We start from the raw sequence: 25,910 nt of genomic DNA, 5'->3' as shown, positions 1-25,910 counted from the left end.
GATAAATAATTTGGAGATTACAAATGAAAGGCTTGTTTGGTGATAGTGACTCAAATCCTATTCATTTCTCTTGCGAATTAGCTGAAGGCATTGCTTATCAGTAGGAAAATATCACTTTTGGCATACCACCTCCTGCCTGGCAACAGGATTAACTGCAGAGACTCACTAAGGTCTTTTATGCATATTTATCCAGAGATCTTTCAGATTTGTTGTTGAAAATGAGTGCCAAAATCAGAGGAGGAGAGAGAGGAACTGATATTCCTTGAACTCTGACAAGGGCTTTACCTACATTTCCTCCTGAATTTACTCTTTACAAGTGTACAAATCAGCTCCACGTGTTACAAATGTAATACCTAAGGACTAGAAAGGTTGACTTGCTAAATTTATACTATTAGTAAGTAGTAGAGACAGCCATTCTGACTTAATATCCCCAGAGTCCCCTAAATCATAATGTGGTGATTAAATGGATCTGCTGTATTTTCACATTTATTTTTTAAAAATACAGAATATTCAAACACAAGACAGTTATCTGTTGCTGAATAGTATTTTATTAGCTTAATAATTTGGGCCTGCCCTTAGCATTAATAAGCTTCAGCACTAATCACAAGATTTTCATTCACTGGTGGGGAAATTTTCTTGTTTTAAAAAATGCAGTTAGAGAAAGGGCATCTATTTCTTGGGGGCTGCAGTGACTGCAGGCTTCTCTTCACGGGTGATGGGAATGGTGCGCTCAGGGCCTGAGGCCTGCTTCCTTGGTCCATTCACAGTGAGGACCCCATCAGATGACAGGGATGAAGTAATGGCAAGAGGATCCACATCGGCTGGGATCCTGTATTTCCTGTGGAACTCCCGGGAGATGAAACCATGTTCATCCTAATCCAAGAGAAAGAAGAAAGAGAGAGATAAGAACAGGAAATGGCACCACTTGCTGAGAACTCAGACATTCTCCTTCCCCTGACATGTGACCATACACCACTGCAACAAGAGAAAACCAAATGACTGTTCTGTTTGGGGCTAAAATAAAGTTGCCTAAGTGGTCACTCCCACCAATGAGAGTCTGAGAAATCTGAAACAGTGAAAACTACACAGCTCTTCAAACTGAAGCATAGATATCTTTAGGAGTATTTCCCAAAGGTTTATATCAGTGTTGGGCCTACTGAAATATCATTCAGCACTGAAGATCTGAGTCCCTAAGGAAGTCCAGAAATTATCCTGACTCTTCAGGAATGTCCCAGAATGTCCCAGACCAACAGGACCACTGCTAAAACAATGACAACAATAAAACTTCATCCAGGGAGACTATGACCCAAACTTAAATCACATAAACAAAGCTGAAACAGACCAAGGACCTCAAACTATACTGTTTGATGCACAAGTATATGGGTTCTCAATAATCGGTAAGAAGCAGACTCTTTTAAAAACCCTCCCAGAAATTAATGAGAAGCTATTTCATTCTCTAGAATTCTGCTAAAAACTACCTGACCCCAACCTTTATACAGCTCAATCTCAAGCATTTATGTAGACAGGCTATCAATGAACTGATTTCCACATGGGCTTCAGGGTTCTAGCTGCTGAATGCAGCTCTGAAACTTAGACAAACCCAAGTAGTTCAGCATTTTAGATGAGCTAAAGATGAGAGCATTCTGGAACATCTAAAAGAAAGGCTCAAAGTCAAAGGTCTTCAGGATACACGCAATTCATTTAATTACGTAAAGTAACCTGGTGTCCGACAAGCACTATTCCTAAATCAGTGGTCCTCAACTTTGAATGTTTATTAGAATTACCTAGGGAGCTTTTAGAAATGCTGATGCCTGGGGCCCACTTCTAAAACAATTTGATTTAATTGGTCTGGGATATGTCTAAGCACTGAGATTTTTCTTTTCCATTCCCCTAATGATTCTAAGGTGGCCAAATACCACTGGCTTAAATGGGAAATAAACATCCCATATATCCCACCTAAGGCAATCATATCAAAACAAACAATAAGATCTCTTCTCTGGCCCAAACAAAAATAGGTCTGTCCGGGTCCCAGACCCTCATGGCTTAAGACTGGACAGTTGCCAGGCTCAGAGGCTGACGGTTGAGTCTGGCATGTAGCACACAGTGGATGAATGAGCAGAAGAGAAAACACACTACATACCTGGCGCTCTTCATGTTTGCCATGCACCTCAATCACATCTCCCAACACCTTGACTTTGAGCTCCTCTGGGGAGAAGTGCTTCACATCCAGGTTGACAGAGAATCTGTCCTTCTCCAGACGCATCTAGAAATAGCAAGAGAGGAGAGGGTAGGAGAAAAGATGGTAGGAATGTGGATTGCATCAGTGCAGTCTCTTCGTTCTGCAGACTCGCTTTCTCTCCAGGTAGTTCATCCTTCTGTTTTTGGGTAAAAATCCCTTTTTGAATAAACATGGCTCTCTGGTTCAGGGGAGCCACTGGAGTGGTACCCAAGGCATGCCTCACAGTCATCAGACCCAAATTTCATGTACAGGGACAGGAAGAAAGACAGACTACCCAGGGGAGCAATCACAAGGATGGATCTGGACACGGCTCCTGCTGCCTCTCTGACCCCAATGCCTGGCCTTGTCATTTGTCTGTGAGACAAAGGCCCCTTCTTTTTACTCAGGCCCCTGCCAATTTTCCCACCCACTCAATCTGGAATGTTCTGCTGGTCTTGATTGTCCTTCCAAAGCCCTTGCTCACTCAGCTCCTGTTTACTCACATTTGAATATTTATTTTTAAACCAGAGCGTTCTCTGTGACAGCTCTGTCAAGCTTATCTGTTCACCCCCTTTCTCCCACCCTCTTAGGACAAGTGGGGGTCCCAAGACTGGACTTATGCCCTGTTCTTATCAGGTTTGGACACAGGTCAGTGCCCTGTCACAGTGCTGAGAAACCTGGAAAATCTTAGAGGAAGGAATAGAAAGAAAGTCAACAGTGTTTGCTGTCTTCAGCTCCATTCAGTGGAAGTGAAAAGCTCAGAATGAGGCAGGACTGTTTCCTGACTCTGAAACTTGAGATGCTAACATTTGTCAGGAGTATGAGATATCAGAAGAGGCGAGCAAAGGAGTCTGAAGGCAGCTCTTTCCCTGTAGATCTTTCTGAACCAAACCAGAAAGGGGCATCCTACTTAGAAGTTAGGAGATAGAGGGCGATCTTCACAGCCCGTGGAGAAAAGGCAGTAAGTAGGACACAGTGGAGCATCAAATACAAACAGGTAAACTGGTGGAAAGAACCAGTAGCCTAGTCTTTCTTAAACACTGGTGGACATACAAGTGCCTAAGATGCTTAGACATAGCCATATTCAGGCAGAGAGAAAAAGGAGAGCAGGTGGATATGTTTCCAGGAGGTTCTAGGAAGAACTCTCCTCTCCTGGCAGAGACTTACCTCTGAGAGCCCGGTGTCAATCCAGCTGGGTGCCCGCAGGAATGAGGGTGGCCGAAGGTAGAAGGGGCTCAGGGAAGTAGAAGTTGGGAAGAGATCAGACTCCAACAGGTGCTCTCCGAAGAACTGGTCAAAGAGGCGGCTGGGGGAGTGGAAGGGAAAGAAGGGGCGGCGGATCCAGGGGTGGTGGATGGCGATGTCCATGGTGGCTAGGTTGAGTGGAGGGGGTCAGCTGGCTGGTCAGCTCCTTCAGCCGCAGCTACAGCCAGCCCTTTATATACGCAGTCTTGTGAAGCTTCTGGAATGGTGATGTCAGGAGTTTTATTATCCCAGCTCACCGCCCGTTCATGGAGACTTGTGATCGGGGATTTGGCAGTGTGACACATACCCAGTACTCACTGAGCTAAGAAAAGAGAAATACAAACACGTCTGAGCTGGCCAGTGACTTGTCCTGGTCCTGTTGCACTAGCTTTCCCTCCACACCCAGTAGTGCCCCCCCACACCCCCTTCTCTGGAGATGGGAGGGAGTCAGGAATCCCAAGCAGGCGGCTGTTGTGCCCCTCCTCCTCCTCTCCAGCCTAGCGTGCCAGGGGAATTGGGCCAGTGACTATCTTGGGCCTGGGCAGGAACTGGAATCTTCCTAGGCTGGGCCCCAGGGACATTAACTCTTTGTGGGTCCCTGGAGAAGAGCAGCCATCACCACCAGCAAGTCAGAGCCAGGCATCTGTGTGGCGCCCCGGCTTGACCCTGGTTCAGGAGAGGACCCTGACATTCGTCTGGGCAGAAGACCCTTCACCCCACCCCAAAAAAGGATGGGAAAGTTCCTTGCATCTTTCACCTTACACGGCGCGCAGGACAGCTTTGTGCAGTCGGGTGTAGGGTGCCTGGGCCTTAGGAGGACAGAGGGAGGAAATGTGGAAAATGTGCCCACGGTGAGGGTGAGGGTCGCCGCTAGGCCGCTCCAGGGCCTCGGGACCGGCCTCCCGCCGCGGCTCGCAGCTCGCAGCTCGCTGCCCAGCCAGGACCCCCAGCTGTCCCCTCGGGCCGCCTGCGACAGCTGCAGGGCGCGCGGGGGGGGGCGCGGGGGTCCAGGCAGCGCGGGTCACACACTTGTCGCTGGCGCTCAGGGGCCCGGGCCCGCCCCTCCCCCACCCCGGGCTCCGCACTATTTTGGGTGGTGTAGACCCCGCCCCCACCTCGGACCGAGCCCTGGCCCGCCCGCCCGGCAGCTGGAGGGGTCGCCGCTCTGCTGGGGCTGCAGCTCGGAGCGGAGCCGCCGACGCCTCCAGCCATGTCGGGCCGCTCGGTGCCCCACGCCCACCCGGCCACCACAGAGTACGAATTTGCCAACCCCAGCCGCCTGGGCGAGCAGCGCTTCGGAGAAGGTATGGCCCAGACGCCACCCCGGGCTCCCACCCCCACCTCCTGAAATCCCGGGCTGACCTCCCGGCAGTCCTGGCCTGCACCCCACTCCGGGCTTAACTGAACTCCTGGGGCGAGCCGTCTCCCACCCGGACCCCCCCGCCAGGCAGGGCTCCGTCCCCTTCCCGCTGACCTCGGGCAGGTGCCCGGCCCTGACCCCCTGGCTGGGCCCGTGCTCCCCTCTGTCCCGCGGCCCCCGCCCGGCCTGCCCTCTGCACCCCCACCTCGGCCCCTGGGCGCCTCCCTGGCCTCACCCTCGTCCCCAGCTCATCCTGCCTCATCCTGCCCCTCAGGCCTCCTGCCCGAAGAGATCCTGACCCCCACCCTCTACCATGGCTACTATGTCCGGCCCCGGGCCGCCCGCGCCGCCGAGGGTAGCAGGGCAGGGGCGTCTGAGCTTCGGCTCAGCGACGGCAAGTTCCAGGCGTTTCTGGACGTGAGCCACTTTACGCCCGACGAGGTGACCGTAAGGACTGTGGACAACCTGCTGGAGGTGTCTGCGCGGCACCCCCAGCGCCTGGACCGCCACGGCTTCGTGTCCCGGGAGTTCTGCCGCACCTACGTCTTGCCCGCCGATGTGGACCCCTGGCGGGTCCGGGCGGCTCTCTCCCACGATGGCATCCTCAACCTGGAGGCACCTCGGGGTGGCCGACATTTGGACACGGAGGTCAATGAGGTCTATATCTCCCTGCTCCCTGCACCTCCCGATCCAGACGAAGAGGAGGAGGCAACCAGGGTTGAGCCCTGAGTGTCACTGAGCCAGCACCCAGCGAACCCCTTTCTACCCCCCGCGGTGGTATGAGCAGCTGCCCACCGCCCCAGAGGTAGCCGCATCCTTGGGGGGAGGGGGAGAGTGCATGGCCCACAGTGTATGGTTTGGTCCCTTGAGACATGTCATAGCCTTTGGTTTAGTTCTGGGTGGAGCTGAATAAACCCAAATCTCAGGGCCTTGTTTGTGCTGCTCCCTGTTCTGTGGCCTGGACGAGGGGATGGGCAGGGAGGGAAGAGGCCATAGCCAGCGAGACAAAAGCTCCTCCGTTAGATGTGCCCCACGTCACAGCACCCTGAGCTCACACTTGGATGCTGAGATCATACCCGGAAGCTGACACTGGCTCCAGATCAAATTCCTAGCTGTAATTTTCTCACAATGCAACAAAAGAGAGAGTGATCCTGGGAGGGGAAAGGGATATGCCATCCAAACAGCCCAGAGGGCACTGTCTGAGCTGGTGATTAGAGACACAAAAACAAGGGTCTCCAGCCTGTCTGGCCTGTTTCGGGTAGGGGTTGGGAAAACAGTGTTAGCTGGAGAGAGTTGCCTAAAGCCCTGTTTTCCCAGAGTAAGATCTGTCCACTGAAAATGGTCCCTGATTCTGAGCGGTGGAGAATGCATACACAGGGCACAGACACAGACGCCTCTGCCATTGTCACCAAACCACCAAGTGTCTCCAACCTGTGCACAGGGTCTATGAGAGAAAGCATCTGTTTCTAATCTTGGAACATCCCAAAGAGAGGAATCACTTAGTCCAAGACTAAATGCAGGGGCACTAGAGCTATTTATATGGTGATGGCGGCCAGACTGGAAGCAGACTCTTAATACTAGGGACATGGTGTGTTCAGAAAAGTGTGGGCATCTGGCTCCTCAATTACTCTCTGTAGTTTGTGCATGTGTTGATTTGAGAAGGGTCCAGAAGACCTCCTTGCCCCAAAATATATATTTTACCAGGTTGTGGTGGACACCTGAAGTTCTTCCATTTAAGTGGTTGATCCTGAACTTTTTAAGGTTACAGACCCAGCTGAAAAATCTAGCAAAAGCCGTATGATCCTCTTCCCATAAAAATACACTCAAGCTTGCCTTACGATTTGAACAAGTTCACACAGCTCTTGAGATCCATTCCTATAACCCCCCTTCTTAGGGATCTGTGGATTCTCAAGATAAGAGCCCTCATTCAAATAATTCAATTCTTGGTTAAAGGATTACCATTTAACAAAAATGAAAGCGTACCTCAGAGAAATAACTATTGACACATTCATTTGTTCATCCATTCACTCGACAAGTGTTTCTCAACCCCCAAGGAAGGTACTGTGGTGGATGTACATTATAAACATAATTTTTTTAAAATGCTCTTTTATTGTCTACTTTCAGGAACCTTACATCTAGTTGAGAAGAAAAAGAAATAGAAGAGATCTTTATTCAGACTTCAGCCAGAATGATTTCCATTGATCTATTTTGGAATTGTTATTTTTATTATTATTATTTATTATTGTTATTATTATTATTGTTATGTTAGTTTTATTTCAAAGAGGGGGTTCCTTAGCTAGAAAAAAACTCAAAACCTCTGATTTAGTCCAAATCCCCATACCATTGAAATTCTTTTACAACTATTAGTCAACTTCCTCTTGGGACTTTTTTAAGTGAAAGAGAACTTAGAACTTTGTAAGTTCTTTTTGGCAGTTCTTCATCAGAACTTTTTGGATGTATTTCTCATAAATTCTTCCTTTTGTTGACCCCAAATCTTCATTTCAGTAACTTCTGCTCATTGGTCTGGTCATGTCCAGAAAATAAATGCAATCCTTCTTTCACTTAGGAGTCCTTTACAGATATTTTAAAATAATCATCCTGTCCTCTAAAGGCTTCTCTTTCCCAAGTAAATATACCAAATTCTTTTAACCATATCTTATAGGACATTTTTTAAAGTTTGTTTGTTTATTTATTTGTTTGTTTATGCAATACCTACACCAAACATGGGGCTCAGATTCACAACCCCAAGATCAAGAGTTGCACGCTCCTCAGACTGAGCCAGCCAGGCGCCCCTAGGACTTTCCAAACCACTTGTTACCTAGACAACTTTCTCTTGAACACACTGGCTTTTGACAATGTAACTTGAAATTCGACATGTAGACCTAAAATTATTATTCCAGTCATGGGCCCACTGGAACAGACTTCCGTGAATCATTGATACCCTTATTTATCATTCTAGAATTCCATAAATGCTGCTTAAGGTATATTATACCACAGTACACTGTGGTTTCCTATGGAGTTTCTGGTCATAAAATCTCTTTGGTGTTTTCCTTTAAAACTTTCCTTTACATTTCCTGAGGCTGGGTGGCTGAGTGAGTTAAGCGGCTGCCTTTGGCTCAAGTCACCATCTCAGGGGCCTGAGATTGAGCCCTGTGTTGGGCTCCCTGCTCAGTGAGGAGTCTGCTCTTCCTTCTCCCTCCACTCCTCCATCCCCCCACTCTTGTTCTCTTTCTCTCACTCTTGTTCTCTCGATAAATAAAATCTTATTTAAAAACTCCCTTTAAATTAGAGAAAGTGGCTGAAAAGAGACAAGATTTTGGAGGGCTTTGAGTGCCAGGCTAAGAAGTTTGGGTATTGGGGTGAAAGGAATACAGTTAATACTAGAATACAGAATGAATTACCGGGGAGAAGCACAGCCATGAAGTAAGACGCTAGTGCAATGATCCAGCACAAAATAATAAAGTAAGATGCTTTTCCATCTGACAATTAGCTGAGAACAAGAAGTAATAGCAATAGCTAGAAATTAATGAAAGCTTCCCATGTGCCAGGCTGTGGACAAGAGCTTTATTTACTTTATCTCATTTAATGTTCACCAAAATCCTATAAAACTATCACTCCCATTATTCCCATTTCTCTTAAGGAAAAAATATGGGGAGGAAGGGAGTGTGCAGGCCACTCCCTATGGAGCCCAGGGCTGAGCTATGGGTCCTGAGCACCCAGCAGGGGCACACAGATAACCGGACATCTGAGCAAGATGGGTTGGGAGCATTGAAGACAAGCTCACAAATTTTCCCAGAGCCCATATTGTCTACAGAGGAATTTGCTCAACTGCATCCTACTTGCTGGTGAGAGTAAAATGAATATAACATTGGCATTGGAAGGAGAAGCTGAGTTGAGTTGGAAGTGGAGCTTCTGTAGTTCTGTACTGGGATGAGGAAGTAAGTGATCAGGAAGTGCTGACGCCATGCCAATCCTAGAACCATATGATTTTTGACCACAAAGGGGATTAGGTAATGAGTCTAGTCCTCTCTTTTCACCCAAGTAGAAAAAGTGACCTGCCCACATTAATTCCAAAAGCAAGGGAGCATATAGAAGGAGTCAATTTCTCTAAATTTAAGCTTCCGGGAGACTCCAGTATTCAAACCCAGATTCTGGACAGGGACAATAAGAAACTGATACTGGTTACTTTGAAAGTGAAACTCCATTAAACCTGAGTAGTGCTGGGGAAACATATGGTAAGAGTCTGCACTCCATTATAGAGGCTATATTTCAATGACAGTTTAAGGTGGTAGAGAAACATTTCCTAAGGAAACCCAGAGCCCCTTCCTATCTCAGATTTCTTTTCACTGAAGCTTGAAGCTCAACATTCATGGCTTCATCAAAGCAGCTCCAAATCCCAAAGGTGAGATAGCTCTCACCTGGAGCCCATGTGTGTTCCTCTACCCCTTGGCTGGAAAGAGTCACCTGGGAATCACTCCAGCAGGTGGCTTCCAAAGTCCAACCGGCTAGGTTGAAATCTGACACTGACAGAGACTCCCTGGGAACTGCTGTTGAAAGCTAAACCAGGAACCAGGAAATCCACAACCCTCTATGTAGAAAAACAGCTGGGCTCCCTCCGAGACAGAGCACCATGGGAAACCAGCTCTGCTGCCGGGGATGCTGGTGAGTAGGGGCAGAGTGGGGGAAGGTAATGGCTCTGTTGGTGGACGTGGAGGCCCAGAGAATAAGAGAAAGCCTACAGATAGTTCTCTACCAACCTCCCATTGCCACCTCCCTCTGCCTGGCACACCTCCAGGTGCCAACACCAGAGCATTACCTCTTTCTGTGTTGACTCCTTTCAGAAAGCCTCAGAAAACATAGCCAAACATGCTGACTGCCGCGTGGCCAGAGCAGGACTGGAATGGTGAATTGGCCTGGTTTCTCCTTGTCTTCCTCTTCTGCTCCTTTCCTTTTGCTCCCTTCCCTTCTTCCCTGGATGATCATCATAATTATAATGTTCGAGAGCTACCAGGCTCTAGGCACTTTTCAAGCAATCTCCTTTACTCTTTCCAACAATAGTATGAGGGAGGTGGCCTTACTCCTCCTGTTTTTACAGCTGAGAAGCTGAGGCTCAGAGAAGTTAACTTCTCCCAGGTCACATGGCTAGTGAGCAAATAAACCAACATTCCAACCCAGGCCTGTCTGACTTCAGACCCCATACTTTCTACCCGTGCATAATACTGCCTCCCACATCAAGCAAAGCAGCTTTGGAGACATGTTATTTAAAAGAGCTGAAGTAGAGAGGAGAATATCCATGGAATGTTGGATTAGAGCTTTCACACTTCCTTGCTGTGTGACCTTAGGCGAGTCTTGTAACTTCTCTTTGTCCTCAGGTAGACAATATAGCTAACACGACCTATGTTGTTTAGATTATAGGTTTGAAGAGCAGAGGATATGTGAAAGCCTCACAATAAATTATTTGTAGTGTCTTTACTGCTTTTTCCCAGAGATATAATCACTCTAAATTCCCAGACCTAGTTTTATCTTGTTTACTGTTTTCTTGGCTATATCTCCCATGCCTGGGTCAGTCTTGAGGATGTCTTGGTTGTGAAAAAAATCATCATCATATTTAGAGAAATAGATAAGGTCCTTTGAAAAGCTACATGTAATTTGGAATCAGTACATTGGGTTCCAGTCCTGTTCTTACTACTCGTTCAAACAAACATTTTTATTGAATGCCTATATGTACCAGATATAATGACAGATGCAGAGGATGTGGTAATAAGAGGTAATTTGGCCCCTGCCTTCTTGTGTAAGAAACCAAAGTTTTACGGACGCTTGGGTGGCTCAGCGGTTGAGCCTCTGCCCTTGGCTCAGGGTGTGATCCTGGGGTCTTGGGATCGTGTCCCACATCGGGCTCTTTGTATGGAGCCTTCTTCTCCCTCTGCCTATGTCTCTGCCTCGCACTCTCTGTCTCTAATGAATAAATAAATAAATAAAATCTTTAAAAAAAAAAAAAAAGAAACCAAAGTTCTAGGGCCTCACTTGGCCTATCTGAAATTAGAAATGATAATGAGTTTCTCAGAAGCTAATCAGGATTGGTGGGGGTGGAGGGGTGCACTTTTTAAACTCTGAGATGTCCCATAGACATAGGACATTTAGGGTCTTCTAAAAAAATTTTTCCCCAAAGATTCATTTATTTGAGAGAGAGAGGGATATTGTATTCGGGGTGAGGAGCAGAGAGGAAGCAGACTCCATACTGGGCAGGGAGCCCGACGCGGGGCATGACTATATGACCCTAAGATCATGGCCTGAGCCAAAATCAAGAGTCCAATGCTCAACCGACCAACTGAACCACCTAAGTGCCCAGGCATCTAAGCATTTCTACAGAAAGGGTGTCACAGCTTCTTTTGCTTCCCTTGTGCCAAGTTTTCACAGTCTTCATTTTTGGTTAATTCTTTCTCTGATGGTGCTAATCATAGCAGTCAGCTTTTACTGATGTTCCTTGTATGTCAGGTACCTGTATTTTACATTTTTTTAACGTAATTCTTCCAAAAGTCCATGGGATTTAGCTTCTATTATTATTCTCATTTTGTTAATAAAAAATGAAAGCCTGATGAAGCTAAAAACTTGCTGAATATCACACGGCTAGTCTGATACCATCACTTTGACTCTAGGGCCTGGTTAGAAACACTACCCTGGATATTACAACCAAAACATATTTTTTTCCTCTTAAGATATTATTAGGACCAGGGGCGCCTAAGTAACTCAGTCAGTTAAGTGTCTGACTCTTGGTCTGACTCTCGAGTTAGGATTTCAGGCTCATGGAACTGGATCACGCATCAGTCTCTGCACTCTGCAGGTAGTCTGCTTCAGATTCTCTCTCCCTCTCCCTCCTACTCACTCTCTCTCTTCCCCAAATAAATACATTTTAAAAAATTTTAAAGTATTAATAGGACTGGATAAATATTGTTCTCCTCTGATTCTTACTATCTCAATAAACTTAGAGACTTTAAGACAGTATGATGATTAAAAAGATTTTTATTTTAAAATATCATTATTATTATTATTTTCTGATTATAAAAGTAACACACATTCACTGAAGAAAATTTGGAAAATACCAAAGAGCAGAAAATAGGAAGCAACCATAAATATTCTAAATATATTTATAGCAACCATAAATGGCAGGAACATTTTAGTATATTTCCTAGTATATTTCCATGTAATCCTTTTTTTTTTTTTGGCGCACTTCACAGTTACATTTATTCATGCCACAAAGGAAACAACACATCTACAAGTGTACAGCAATGCTTCATGTTCCCATCTAACAGAGCTTGCTGAGATTTACAGCCAGACTGAAGTTCTGATTTGTACTCCAAGCAAAACTGGATAATGATGACCATGAGCAGGTGCAGGACTCAAAGCTTTCATAGTTTTACTTCTTTTATCAGCAATCCTGATTTTATAAACGGTGAAGTCCATCAATCCCATTCCTACCCAAATCTCCTGGTAAACTTGGGTATTATAGGCCTCTATGAGGGATCCAAACATTTTTAACAAGGCTTTGAAGCATCTCAGCACAGAATCCCTGGCTCAGACTGTCCCAACCTGCACAGCCAATGACTCGGAAAGGTCACTTCCATGTAATCCTTTTGAAATGCTTACATGCATAGCTTTTATCCCAAAACATGCCTTATTATCTTTTTGTTAACTTAAAGAATAAGCTTTTCCATGCTATTAGATGTTCTTCCAACATGTTTCTTAAACAGATGTATAATGGTCCATTTATTGGAGATGCCATTTATTTAGTCAATTCCCAATGTTAGACATATAGGATATTTACTATTTTTTGCAAATTGCAAAAAAATATGCCCAACATTGGGAATATTTCCAGTCAGAAATATCCTATATATCCATTCCCTTGTAAAAAATGCTACAATGAGCATCCATATTTGCACCTGATTATTTCTTAGGATATGGAACTGCTATAGCAGAGGGTACACACTTTATGTTTAAGCCTCCTCATACTTCTTATCAATTGCCGTGCAGGAAAATTGAGCCAGTTTTTATTCATACTACCAATATAGGAGAGTGCCTATTTAGCTTCCTGAATTCTGAGCTAAAAATAAAATCCCATCAGCTATTAGTCTTACTGAATATTCCATTTAGGTTGTGTCCCGGCACTGTATAGTATCCAGCTTGGGAAAGGCTCCATTCACTAAAATTGGTCGCCCAAATCTGTTACTTTAGAATTTATATTCTCTTTATCCATTTAAGTAGAAGTAAGTAGGAGAACAGTCTCCACAAGGGCAAGGAATTAGAGGCTAGGATAAGGCTATGAATAGACAGAGGTAAAAAAAAAAAAATTTTTTTAAGAAAAGGAAGAGCTAGGGCAGCCCTGGCGGCTCAGTGGTTTAGCGCCGCCTTCAGCCCAGGGTGTGATCCTGGAGACCCAGAATGGAGTCCCACATCAGGCTTCCTGCATGGAGCCTGCTTCTCCCTCTGCCTGTGTCTCTGCCTCTCTCTCTCTCTCTCTCTCTGTGTGTCTCTCATGAATAAATAAAATCTTTAAAGAAAAAAAAAAAAAGAAAAGAAAAGGAAGAGCTAAAGTGGCAGAGGTAGAAACACCTAGAAGTGGTTTCAAAGCTTTTCCTCCTGAACCACGTGTAAAGTTCAGATGGTGATTCTATTTGCTCTCAACTTAACAAGCTGCATTAAAACCAAAAGTCAAACCAAAACACAAACAAATATATGCGGGAAAATCCTAATTTTTTCCACAGGAGGAAAAAGGACATGATCTAGAAGTTTCCCTCCCTCCCTCTTTCTTTTTAACTAGCATAAGAAGGAAATTTCCTTAGGGGGACAGAAATCAGACAGATAGGGCTGGCTCTGGAGAGAGCTGGAAATGTACTAGCAAGAAAAAGCATCCGGAGTAAGCCCCAAACTATTCAGCCTATTTCCTCAGACAAGTGTTTTTCTCTGGCCATCAAACAGTTGACAGTCACGTAGACACAGTGGCTCCACCAGGGACCCCAGGGGCTCAGAAATGAGTCTGTCCTACAGCTCAGAAATGAGGTCTGTCCTGCAACAAGGGCAAGGCAGCTGAGTCACTCACCAAATTCAGAGCTCCCTGTGCTGTGGATGTTAAAGGTTAAATATCTCTCACTTTCTCTGTTAATTAAAAACAAGGACAGAGAAGCAGGAAGGGAGATCACATGTTAGAAAAGGGCTTTGAGGAGTCCTAACCAGTAAGCCCTGGTTGTGGCAGCTCCTGTGACTCCCAGATGAGAATCCCATGTTAGCAGAGACCCTGAAAAAAGAAGCACTGAAGCAGCAGCAAGAGGGTCTCTGAATCCAGGAATATTCCATTATTTGGCAGGTTTCCCTTACCCTCTGCTGGGATTAGCCTGCTAGACAATCCCAGAATAGCCCTCAACACAGCTATATCCCTGGCATGTTGTGCCTAGTTGCCTGAGGCTGTATTTTGGGTTTAGTTATGTCAGTTGTACCACTTCACCTTCCAGAACCATCCTTGTGGAAGAGATACGGTACCATCGATAAATGCCTAGGCTGGCTTAGGGTGAAGCTTTGTTAGAAGGAAGTGAGGGAAGTTCATCCCAAAACGTTCAGGAGGCCACAGAACAAATGATGAAGGTGGGAAGATGGAGGCCAGGTCCCTTACACGTGGGTGATCTGTGTTTCTTTTTACAGGAACTGCCCATCAATTGCCCAGAGGAAAAAGAAAACAGGTAACTGGATGTTGAGGGTGGGGGCTTGAAGTGGTCCAATTAGAGAAGTTGCTAGAACCTGTGTCTTTGGAAAAGGCAAAAGGATGAAAAAGAGGAGAAGCCTTAGAAGAGATAAAGGGAGATACTACACCTGAGAAAATCTTCCAGGGTTCAAGACCAGCTCTGAGTCTCTGGGTCTTATCCTTTCCATCATCTCAGAGTGGCAAGGTTGGATGCTCATTCTTTCATTCACCCAGCAAAAATTAATTGAGCACTGATAGTGTATGCGAGGCGCTCTGCTGGGTCCCAAGGAGGCAGAGAGGCATAAGAAGGACACAAAGAGCTCAAAATCAAATTTGAGAGAATTGTTTACACATAAACAAGTAACTGCAATGCAATCTACTAGTGCTATAATAGATTCACATTCATAGGAGAGTGAGAGTGCGGGAGAATGGGAGAAAATACCAATGTTGAAGGAATAATAGCAAGTTCTCAAGCTGGAAGAGGAAAACAGAGAAGAAAGGGTATTTTAGGCAGTGGAATTATCTCATATAGAAGGAAGGAAGGAAGGAAGGAAGGAAGGAAGGAAGGAAGGAAGGAGAGAGAAAGAAAGAAAGAGTAAGAAGGGGGAAGAAAGAAAGAAAAGGAAGTTAACCCTTCCTTGAAAGTGACCGATTGTGTGGTGTGGCTGAACACTTAGCACATTGTACTTTAATAGTCTGTATACTTATTTGTCTCCCCTAGTAGACTGTAAGCTCCCCAAGGCAGAGAAAATAGCCTGCTCATCCTTTTATCCCCAGAATGTGGCACACAGCCTGCCATATAATGGGCTCTCAACATTGTACTGTGTTAGGGGCCAGTGTAAAATGAGGATGGAAGATATTGTGGGCAGAGAATGAAAGGAGTTTGGATGTGAGAATGTCACCAAAGAGGTGAGAACAGGGGCAGGGAGATTAGTTAGAAGCCCACCATAATACTCAAACAGAGATTCCAAGAAGGCAATCTCAGCAGAGACAGAGAAGAGAGACTGAATTTAAGTTGGATTTCTTTCTCTCAGGAAGCCAAGCAAGACAGACACTGAAGCAGCAGCAGCAGCAGCAGCAGCACAGGCACAAGCACAGTGCAAAGGTAATGACCGGCCTCTGTCCCTTCCAGGGGGCTGTACTGACATGGGATCTGAGGACTCAGCATTTTCACCCTGCGACACATCTCCATTATCTGGAACCAGAACTTGCTGGTTCTGTCCCACAGAGGAGCAAGGCAAGGGGACATCAGAATCACTGACCTTGCTTTGTAGGTGAGGGGCAAAAGCAAGCCAAGAATCTCCCTTCATGCTGTCCATTTCTTGCAGGTCCATAACACAAGAGGACATACGTATGAGCAGGTGTTAGAGAAGCCCGGATCTCAGGAGAGGAATCCAGGCCTCAGGTCCAAGGAGAGCAGCTTACATTATGCAGACATTCAAGTGTGCAGCTGTACCCAGCCTCGCTCTGCTCGGCAGGTGAAACACCTCCAGTCAGAAAATGCAACGGAGTATGCAATCCTCCGCTTCCCACAGGCCACACCCCGCTATGACAGCAAGAATGGGACCCTGGTGTGAGCCCTGGGGAGGACGCACCTGTTTCCATCATTTTACCACTACTCCCTTAGGGGAGAATCTGCCTTGGGGAATTGGTTGGCAGCCCAGAGATGCCTGCCACGTTTTAAAGAACTCCAGAGCCTCATGAATGCCACCAGTCTTGCCCCCTCCCCTAGGCCTATCTTTTATTTGCCACCATTAGCTTGGAGTTGTATTTGGGTTAGCTAGGTGTGGATGGAGCTCCACAAAATCAGGGGGCTAAGGATGAGCCTGAAGGAAGTGTTTTGACCTCTACCTTTGCTCCTGCTTTCAAGAAAAGTGCTGACAGGCCAGGTTACCCCAGCACTTGAGCTGATTTTGTTGGGCTTAATTTAACGGTGTCTCTTTTACACACCTTACACTCCAAAGCTTAAGAAGAAAGAGGTGCTCTGGAAAAGCATTCTCAGTTCTTGTACACAGCCCCCCAGAGCTGGCTTGGGCAATTCCTTCGGTGGTGGGGTCAAAGGTCCCAGAACCTAAACAGACAAACAAGGGCAGGGACTGAGGCGTGGAGGAAGCCATCTCTGACCATCGGTGACAAGGACTTCAAGTCATTTGACAGAACTGCATGACCTGGAAACTCCCCTTGGCTTGCAGGTGCAGAGCCGCTAGGATCAATAAATCACAAAAGGAATATCCCTGGTGGCGTTTTCCCGGGTGGGGGGCTGCGGGCTTTCCGTAAGTAAAGCAGGACTCGCTCAGCCTAAGGGCAGCGGGGAAATTCGGGAGCTTCGCGCGGGACCCCCCCGGCCTTGGCTGGGGCGGAGCACCGGTGTGGTTAGGACGTCCAAGAGGCGGGTTCCCATCTTTGCATAAGGCTGAGCTCCCCGGCCAGTCCGGGCATTCAGGGGGCGGAGCGGGCTCGGTCCGCAGGGGGCGGGGCAGGAGGCCAGGGGGCGGGGCCAAGGCGGCAGAGCCTGCGGTCCGGGCCGTTAGGAGGCGGGGCCGGCCGAGAAGGGGCGGGGCCCAGGCGGGCAGGGTCTGGCTCGCGTCGGCTGGAGGTGGGCGGGGCCAGGCCGAGCCGGCCTCCGCGTCACCATGGCAGCGGGGACGCAGCCGCGATGCTGCAGCCGGAGGAGGCCGTGCTCAGAAGGGCTGGGGACCGAGATGCTGAACCAGACGCACGGATGATTTAAGAAGTAGGTGCTGAAAAGTGGGGGAGGGGGGGTGAGGTGAGGGGGGGCATGCCTGGGAAATAGAATTACTCCTGGTCGAGCGTCCAGATCAGAAGTAGGTACCCTCGGAGGGGTTAAAATGGGGGGGGGGGGGCGGCTAGAAAGAAGGAGGCGGAAGTTTCAGGTTCTGAGCCGGCTCTGAGTCTTTCAGGTTCTTAGGGTGCAGTTCCTGAATCAGACTTTCTCGGAGCTTGGAGACGAATTTAAGGGCGTGTACCCCTTCAGCCTGTATGCCATCCTCCCCAAATATCGATGCCCCTCGATGTATCCCTGAGAGCGATGATTCTTTAAGACCGACATAGTACCGAAAATGGAATCATGGCACAAAATAGTTGGTGGTAATAGTATCGACCTCATAGAAGATTTGTGAGTATTTAAAACACTTGGAACAGTACATGGCATGTAGTCCAATGTCGCTGCCATTGTCAGCATTATCATCATTTTCCCGGCCTGTTCTCTGGCACAGGGTGGATTCGAAAGAAGTGACTAGAAAACTTCCTCCGCCGCAAATTGGCAGAGCAACTTCCTCGCGGGTTCACTACTAGCTGGAGCGTCATAGCAAGAACTTGATTTCCAACAGTTATTTACTATGACGGTCAAATAAGATGATGTAGGTGATAACACTTGTAAACTTGAAAGTGTTATGTCAACATTTCTGCCTTAATATATAAATGCAGACTTTCTAGGTTAAAATGGAATTCCTGAGGATGAATAGAAGTGCATGCCAGAAGCAGAGCTCCCAGTATTTGTCTTGATTGTCTTCAAAATTCTTGTCATTAACTGATAATCTTAGGGAGAAGGGAAAAATGCATCCTTGGTGACTGATAGGGAAGCATTGCTCTTTACTTCATTACTATTCAGCGTAAGTGGCTAGTTTTTAAAATATCATTAGGACAGTTCTGTTGTGATTGCATTATCTTTGGCTGGATTTCCCCACCAATTGGGGTCCCATTTCTAGATGACATAAGTTGGTAGATTTGAGGCAGGGTCCTGACCCTACTAGGTTGGTTTAGCTTGGGAACTTTTTTCCTGTCCTGAATTTTTGTACATTCTCCCTCTTCCTATTTTAAGGTGGCTGTGATCTGGCTTTTCTAGGGACTCTGAAGATGGGGACTCAAGTGGTTAGGAGACTCTGTAACACCTTGCTGCCAGCAGAGCCCTCTGTAAGTTTCTGGTATACTGTTAAAAGAAGTGTGATGACATTAATGGAATTTTAGGACATTTCCACAACTGGGGATTTCTCCATCAGGACTCAGATCCTGGAACACAACTGTCATATATTTGCTTTCTTTTCTTGCTTCCCCTTTTAGTGGAAATGCTAGCTGCTTTGATTCATTATTAAAATCAGGGAGATGTTGAAAAATTATAGCAATTAATCAGAATATATGCTGTTTAAAAGATTTAAATAATAATTGTTATAGAAATAATGCATGTTAATTATAGAGCATTTGGGAAATATTGTAAACCATTATTTTAAAAAACCATAATGCTCCCTTCCAGAAGCAATCACTGTTATTATTTTAGAATGTAGTATTTTCTTCTAGTCTTCCCCCAAGGAGAGAGATCCCTTGCACAAATGGGGGAGGGGCAGACAGAGAGGGAAAGGGACAGGGAGACTCTCTACTGACCATGGAGCCCCACGTGGGGCTCGATCTCATGATCTAGAGATCATGACCTGAGCCAAAATCAAGAGATGGATGCTTAATCCAACTAAGCCACCTAGGCACCCCTAAAACAAACATTTGAACAGTTAAATTTAATATTTACAAACATTAAGAAAAGCAAGAATCAAAGGGTCCCTGGGTGGCTCAGTTATGAAGTATCCAACTCTTGATTTTGACTCAGATTATGATCTCAGAGCATGAGCTCTGCATCGGGGCTATATGCTCAGCAGGGAGTCTGCTTCTCTCCCTCTCCCTGCTTATGCTCTCTTTTTTTTTCTCTAATAAATAATAAATAAATCTTTAAAAAATGTTTGTTTTCATGTGGTTACAAATGTTTGGTAAACATTATAACGGTTCTAATTTTCTTGACCATTTTTCTGTTTGTTAGACTTTTAGGTTTCCCTCCCCCGTGATAAATTGACTTCCTCATTTAAGACTTTTTTTTCCCTTTGGGTTGGGTTCCAGAAGTGGAATCCCTAGGTCAAAGATCAAATGACATGAACATTTTAGGTAATAACTTAACTTTTAAAGGAAGAATCCTGGTGTCAGATTTTATATATATATATATATATATATATATATATATATATATATATAAAATAAATTATATACATATATATATATCTCCCTGAAGACAGAGGGTCAACAGCTGAGAGATAGAAGGGTTCTTGGTAGAAATCTGGCTACCTCTTGCTGTGAAGTCTTAGGTCCTGCAGAAAGATTATTTCATGATAGTGTAGTTAGTAATGTGGAGCCCTAACCTATTATGAATGGCAGTCCAGAGGTATGGGGGCTTGTGTAGTGTTTATACCGTAGAGAAATTCAAGAGTTATTTCCAAAATATCCACCAGATGTCGCTAGTCTTAATCTAATTTCTACCCGCAGGCTAATCTGCAGATAATTTTTGAAATGTGAATTTCAAAAATTCATGTAGAATGTATTTGCATATCTGCTTAAGTACAGTTTATATTAAGCACTGGCATCTGGTGATTACTTTGGCAACATCCTACTCTAGTCTCTTATCATTCTGTCTCTTTTTTCCTTTTTCTTCCTACTCAGTCTGTCACTCACCCTGTACACTTTGTCCCCACATACTAATATTGGATTCTTGGTTGTACTAGTCTTTTACTATTCTTTCTTTCAGTCTTGTTTCTTGCTTCTGTGTCTATTTGTGTATTTATGCGTAACTCTGCGTTCCTGAGGTGTTTTTTTTTTTTTTTTTTGCTGAAAGAAAAGGACGTGGCATATAATGACATACAGTGGGCACTCCATATATTTAGTGAATATTTAAAGAAAAAATGCATTGGTGAAGGAGAAGAAAATATAAAAGGATACCAGAAATTATCTATTTATATCTGTCTTGGAAATACACTGAAAGAGACAAAAATTCACACTTCTAAATTAACTAGAATTAGGGGCACTGGGTGGCTCAGCCGGTTAAGCAACTGCCTTTGACTCAGGTCATGATCTTGGGGTCCTGGAATTGAGCCCTGTATCTGGGCTCCCTGTTCAGCGGAGTGTCTACTTCTCCCTCTCCCCCTCCCCCTGCACGCACACTCTTTCTCGCTGGTCCTCTCTCTCTCTCTCAAATAAATAAATAAATGGAGAACCTTTAAAAAATAAATAAATATTTAAAAATAAATTAAACTATAATTAAATGTTAAGGAATATAATATGGAACATGCTATGACCTTTGAATTATAAAAAGAAGAATATTCAGTCATTGAGCTAGGATTTATTGAGCATCTACTATGTGCTAGGAAATATTTTTGGTTCTGGAGATAAACCTGTAACTAAACGTACAGAATTCCCTGCTCTCATGGACTTTACATTCTGGGCAAGGAGACACTGACAAGCAAACTAACAAGTAAATACAGAATATACAAGACAGTGATGAATGCTAGGAAGAAAAATAAAAATAAATTAGGCAAAGAGATTTGGGAGTGCCTGGATGAAGGGGTGCTGTCATTTATTTATTCACTTTTACTTATTTTTTGTTTTTTAAGTAGGCTTCACACCCAGTGTAGAGCCCAGTGCAGGGCTTGAAGTCAACAACCCCAAGATCAAGACCTGAGCTGAAATCAAAAGTCAGATGCTTAACCAACTGAGTCACCCAGGTGCCCTGGGTATTGTCATTTTAAATAGGGTGGTCATGAGAAGGCTGAACAGATAAAGTGATATTTGAGCAGAAACCTGAAAAAAAGAACAGGCATGAACCATGTGTTATCTAGGACATGGGTATTCCAGAAAGATTAAGATAAGATCTACCTTGATTTTAAGAAAACCAAAAGTGGTCAGAAGAGTTTTATGAGGAAGCAGAACTTGAACGAGGCATAGTCAAGATCTGAGTAGTAGAAGGATAGTAATGAAGGCATGGGAGATGAAAATGAGCCCTGGAAATGCGTGAGACAGAGAGGAGCCTGCTAACCTGTGCACCCAACCTGTGTACCAGCAATGTGGGGGAGGGCCTTGAGAGGAATTTATATCTGACAGGAAAAAGGAGTGTTTGAAAACACTTGACCATTTGAGCAGGAAGATGAATGCATTGTCTAAGTAAGATTAAGGGGTATAGACTAGCAGAAAAGCCTGGAGACAAAGGGAGCAGATTAAGAGCCAGGACACGTTTGGGGTCTTTGGTGGTAGATGTGAGCCCTTTTTGTGTACATTTATGCTGATGTCTCTGAAGATAAATGCGGTAGAAATTGTAGACATATGTTACTGCCAAGAATTTCACTAATGTGTGAAAACAGAAAAAGATTAAGAAATTATTTCAGAGTCATTTAAAATATTTCCATTGACAATTTTAATTATGTTTATTCAGATTGTCTTTCTGCTTCTTTATAGTCATTAATGATTGTGCACAATAGATGTATTAAATCTACATAGTGTGAGGGATGCCTGGGTGGCTCAGTGGTTGAGTGTCTGCCTTTGGCTTAGATTGTGATCCCAGGGTCCTGGAATCAAGTCCCACATAACGTGCTCTGCATGGAGCCTGCTTCTCCCTCTGTGTATGTCTCTGCCTCTCCCTGTGTGTCTCTCATGAATAAATAAATAAAATCTTTAAAAATAAATAAATAAATAAATTTACATAGGTGTGAAGTTCACACATTTCTACACAGGGAGAAGTCACAGTCAATATTTTCACCAGGGGCAGCCCGGCTGGCTTAGTGGTTTAGCGCTGCCTTCAGCCCAGGGTGTGATCCTGGGGACCCGGGATCGAGTCCCACGTCAGGCTACCTGCATGGGGCCTGCTTCTCCCTCGGCCTGTGTCTCTGCCTTTCTCTCTCTCTGTCTCTCATGAATGAATAAATAAAATTAAAAAATATATATATATATATTTTTTCACCAAATGGCAATTCTGTCTAAGGTTCATAGTCTTACTTAGGCTAGCATATTATTATCTGTATTAATAAAGTGATAAATGAGTTAGCCAGTGATTCCTCCACTCATTTATTTTTTCATTCATTCAACTAAAAACATTTACTGAGTACCTTTTATGTCTCAAGCATCATATAAAAATATTGCGTAATGATTAAGAACCTGGACTTTGGCTTTACCACTTAGCAGCTATAAGTTCTGGAGCAAATTACTTATCCTCCAGATCTCTCTTTCTTCATCTATAAAATGGGGATAATAAAAACCCCATACTGTTTATGGTGATTGTGACCATCAAATGAGCTAATGTACATAAGTGCTTAGTATAGGGCTTAGCATATAGTATAAGTTCAATTTTAATATTATTATGGTTGTACATAGATATGTGGGTAGCTTTTAGTCGGTGAGGGAAGCATTTGCCATTATTGTTAAGATAATATTAGGACAGAGGGAGGAGGTCTGGTAAAATTTCAGAAATCAGGCAGCATGGCATAGATATACAGGAAGTGGCTAGCTTGGACCCTCTGCCTGTCCTCCCAGGCAGAGTGAATGACAAGCGAGCAGTGGTGGGAGTGGTTCCAGCTACCTGGACAGGCTTGCAGTTTCCCCACCTTCCAGCACTACGGGATGCAGATCATTGCCCTAGTTATTCCTGGTTCTTTTAGCTAACCCACTTACCCTACCAGCTCTTATGCTGATATCACAGCAGAGTGAGATCGGGAAAAGGGAGGGGACAGTAAATGTTAATGCTGTTTAGAGCTAAAACTCTGTTCTTCACATGGGTTACTTGGTAGGGCAGACCATGATAAATATCATGATCACATCTTTGGAGCAAAAAAACCTAGAGATTATATGCTCCAACAGGGATTTTGTGCTTTTTCCAAGTGTGAGAGGCAGACTATATGTGAAAATAGTATACTTTTTGGAACAGTTCATTAGTTGTGTGGGGAATATGGCACAGAATATTATGAAATGGTACTATCTAGATTTAAATGAATTAAAATTGAATGCTATTTAAATTTTCGTCCTGCATTTGCATTAGCCACATTTTAAGTGCTTACTAATAGCATGGGGCTAGTGGCCACTGGACTGGATGGCACAGATACAGAACATATCCACCATCACAGAAAACCCTATTGCATACCACTACTGTAGAAAATGTGGTTGATATAATTACAGACTTCTAGGGAACTGAGCAATTGTGGGCCACATGCCCTATAATAAATCTTGTATCTATCTACCACAGTTCCCTCTAATTCCTCCAGCATGCTGTGAGGTGCAGGGCAAACAGCACAGGGCTGACTATCAGAGGCATTTGACTATTCAGAACTTAGCTCCTATTGTTTTGTTTTTGTTTGGATTTTTATTTGACAAAGAGGGAGAGAGAGAGAGAGAGAGAGAGAGAGAGAGAGAGAGAGAACAAGCCAGGGGAGAGGGAGTGGGAAAAGAAGCAGACTTCCCACTAAGCAGGGAGCCCTGAGATCCTGACCTGTGCTGAAGGCAGATGCCTAACTGACTGAGCCTCCCAGGTGCCCCAGATCTTAGCTCATATTGATATGCTGAGTGACTGTAAATAGCTCTCCTGGTCTTTATTCCTTCATGTGTGTCAAAAGATTTTTTTTTTTTTTTAGCTTTAAGATCCAATGGTTTAATGAGTCTTCTCCTGGGAATATTGAGCTCACAGGTCCTTCTTTGATATAGGCCTTGTTCTTTGAGAAATAGTGACCTTTTGGCATATAACTATCAGCAGGACCTCCCTCTGATGTTTCAATACTTTCTCCTTTGTCGAAAGCCTGATGGGCTGGCAACCAATCAGAATCCTCTATCCAGAGATCCACCAGCTGAGTGTTTTGGTTTTGCATCACTATGCATATAGATGTGTTGCATGCAATTTTATGTTGTTTCTCTTTTCAAAGGGCCTTGTTGCATTAACATGGATCAGTGACTCACCTGATGGTATTACACCATGAACTGTGGTCATGGCAAGTCCCCTTGGCAGCTAAACTCCCCAGCTAGTTGGGAAGGACAGTGGTCTTCTGACTTGTGGGCTGATCAGGTTCAGTTTGATTTGGTGTCATGGCTTCTCCCCAGCCTTTGCCAGAATTGAATACACAGCATTCAGTCAGCAGCAGCCACTTAACACCTCTGCTGGCCTTTTGCTCCCTGCTTGCTGTGGTGGGGGTGGGGGAAGGTGGTGGAGGTGTGTCTTTCTCAGAAGTAGCTTTGCATTTAGCAGCTTTAGACATTCAGGCAAGATGTTGCTAGTTCTGGATGCTCAGGTATGGATTTTCTTTCTCTCTAGTGAGCTGAGGAGGCGGTCATTAGGTTGAAAAGAGCTGTAACTGATTTTCTTGCTGAGGTACCAATGTGTATTTGGGGAAGGAATTTGTGCCTTCTGCAAAATCAGAAGTGTAAAGTCCTAGCTCCTCAAACTGCCTTTGTTACTGACCAGCTGTGTATCCTTGGGCAAGGCCCTGACCTCACAGCCTTCCCCTCCATCTGGGATCACGAGGAGTATGTAACATAATATGGGTTTTCTTTCAGCTTCCAGTTTTCCTATAGAAACAAGAATGTGCATTGAGAGTACAAATGACTAGTATTCCTAAAAATAAATAATCAAGGCTGTGACTTGAATAACTAGAAACAGAGGGGAATAGCTCTCTGGTTCATTTGTGGAAGCTTTTACTGAACTCTTTCAAAAGCTCCAAGACATTTTTATACTATTTATTTCATTTTATTTCTCAAAATTTCATTTAAATTCCAATTGGTTATCATATAGTGTAATATTGGTTTCAGTAGAATTTAGTGATTTATCACTTACATGTATAACACCTAGTGTTCATCATACCCATTACCCATTTAGCCCATCCCCCACTCACCTGTAGTGCCGGTTTTAATTAAAACCCATTTCAGGGGGCCTGGGTAACTCAGTCCGTTGGGCATCTGCTTTTGGCTGGTGTCATGATCCTGGGGATCTGGGATGGAGCCTGTGTCTAGCTCCCTGCCTAGCAGGGAGCCAGCTTCTCCCTCTTCCTCTGCCATTCCCCTCTACTTGTGCTTTCTCTCTCTCTCTCAAATAAATACAATCTCAAAAAGAAATAAAACCCATTTCATTCATTAAAAATATGGGCTTTACATTTTAGCAGTAATTTTTTTGTCTTAAATATTTTATTTATTTATTTATTTATTTATTTATTTATTGAAAGAGCCCTACAGAGTGGGGTGGGGAAGGTGTAGAGGGAAAGAATCCTGAAGCAGACTCCTCCCTGAGGGGGAAGCCAGAGGGGGGCTCAATCCCAGGACCCTGAGATGGTGACCATGACCTCAGCTGAAATCAAGAGTCAGCCTCTCAACCAACTGAGCCATCTAGGTGCCACTTTGCAGTTATTTTGAAAAGAAATATGAGTTTTAAAGGTAAAGCTTTGGTGATCCTTGGTTTACCCTTGATCTGTTGTGATCCTGTGATATTTCTTTAGTACTATTTCTATTAAATGCATTCTGATATCACCTATAACTAAATTTACACACACACACACACCCCAGTCTGG

The 25,910-nt window shown here is 44.7% G+C and overlaps 4 protein-coding genes across 6 annotated transcripts in view; 3 read left to right on the top strand and 1 right to left on the bottom strand.

Annotated features, from left to right (window-relative positions):
* Positions 1–528: 528 nt before the first annotated feature.
* Positions 529–3,855, bottom strand: CRYAB (crystallin alpha B). The gene is made up of 3 exons (XM_041770551.1): positions 3,386–3,855; positions 2,141–2,263; positions 529–873 (listed from the first exon to the last, which is right to left on the bottom strand). Exons 1-3 carry the CDS (start codon positions 3,584–3,586, stop codon positions 670–672), a joined length of 528 nt encoding a protein of 175 aa, XP_041626485.1. The 5' UTR covers positions 3,587–3,855; the 3' UTR covers positions 529–669.
* Positions 3,856–4,578: 723 nt separating this feature from the next.
* On the top strand, positions 4,579–5,751 carry HSPB2 (heat shock protein family B (small) member 2). Its single transcript, XM_041770550.1, has 2 exons — positions 4,579–4,767; positions 5,098–5,751. The coding sequence occupies exons 1-2, from the start codon at positions 4,674–4,676 to the stop codon at positions 5,550–5,552; spliced, it is 549 nt and encodes a 182-aa protein (XP_041626484.1). The 5' UTR covers positions 4,579–4,673; the 3' UTR covers positions 5,553–5,751.
* A 149-nt stretch (positions 5,752–5,900) lies between these two features.
* Positions 5,901–16,782, top strand: C10H11orf52 (chromosome 10 C11orf52 homolog). Of its 2 annotated transcripts, none has more exons than XM_041770555.1 (4): positions 5,901–9,485; positions 14,514–14,551; positions 15,588–15,658; positions 15,882–16,782. In XM_041770555.1, the coding sequence occupies exons 1-4, from the start codon at positions 9,454–9,456 to the stop codon at positions 16,128–16,130; spliced, it is 390 nt and encodes a 129-aa protein (XP_041626489.1). In that variant the 5' UTR covers positions 5,901–9,453; the 3' UTR covers positions 16,131–16,782. The 2 variants fall into 2 exon arrangements, with proteins under 2 accessions (XP_041626489.1, XP_041626490.1); XM_041770556.1 differs by lacking the exon at positions 5,901–9,485 and adding an exon at positions 12,108–12,211.
* A 569-nt stretch (positions 16,783–17,351) lies between these two features.
* Positions 17,352–25,910, top strand: part of DIXDC1 (DIX domain containing 1) — a 71,135-nt gene continuing 62,576 nt past the window's right edge. Inside the window, exon 1 of one of the 2 annotated variants that reach the window (XM_041770531.1) lies at positions 17,352–18,486. In XM_041770531.1, coding sequence (XP_041626465.1) covers positions 18,430–18,486 — 57 coding nt within the window. In that variant the 5' untranslated portion in view covers positions 17,352–18,429. The remainder of the gene's footprint in view (positions 18,487–25,910) is intronic. The other variant, XM_041770533.1, reaches the window with a different exon arrangement.

Source organism: Vulpes lagopus, chromosome 10, assembly GCF_018345385.1.
Source record: "Vulpes lagopus strain Blue_001 chromosome 10, ASM1834538v1, whole genome shotgun sequence".
Taxonomy (NCBI): domain Eukaryota; kingdom Metazoa; phylum Chordata; class Mammalia; order Carnivora; family Canidae; genus Vulpes; species Vulpes lagopus.
The sequence above is the reverse complement of the archived record's forward strand: the minus strand, read 5'-3'. Positions and strand labels throughout refer to the sequence as shown.

What these genes read in the sequence shown, in the direction of transcription:
- CRYAB (XM_041770551.1), bottom strand. Translation starts at nt 3,586, where the DNA reads ATGGACATCGCCATCCACCACCCCTGGATCCGCCGCCCCTTCTTTCCC. An exon ending in TTGACACCGGGCTCTCAGAG is followed by an intron (nt 2,264 to 3,385) that starts GTAAGTCTCTGC and finishes TGCTATTTCTAG; the next exon opens with ATGCGTCTGGAGAAGGACAG. An exon ending in GCAAACATGAAGAGCGCCAG is followed by an intron (nt 874 to 2,140) that starts GTATGTAGTGTG and finishes CTCTTGGATTAG; the next exon opens with GATGAACATGGTTTCATCTC.
- HSPB2 (XM_041770550.1), top strand. Translation starts at nt 4,674, where the DNA reads ATGTCGGGCCGCTCGGTGCCCCACGCCCACCCGGCCACCACAGAGTAC. An exon ending in CGAGCAGCGCTTCGGAGAAG is followed by an intron (nt 4,768 to 5,097) that starts GTATGGCCCAGA and finishes CCTGCCCCTCAG; the next exon opens with GCCTCCTGCCCGAAGAGATC.
- C10H11orf52 (XM_041770555.1), top strand. Translation starts at nt 9,454, where the DNA reads ATGGGAAACCAGCTCTGCTGCCGGGGATGCTG. An exon ending in CTCTGCTGCCGGGGATGCTG is followed by an intron (nt 9,486 to 14,513) that starts GTGAGTAGGGGC and finishes TTCTTTTTACAG; the next exon opens with GAACTGCCCATCAATTGCCC. An exon ending in CCAGAGGAAAAAGAAAACAG is followed by an intron (nt 14,552 to 15,587) that starts GTAACTGGATGT and finishes TCTTTCTCTCAG; the next exon opens with GAAGCCAAGCAAGACAGACA.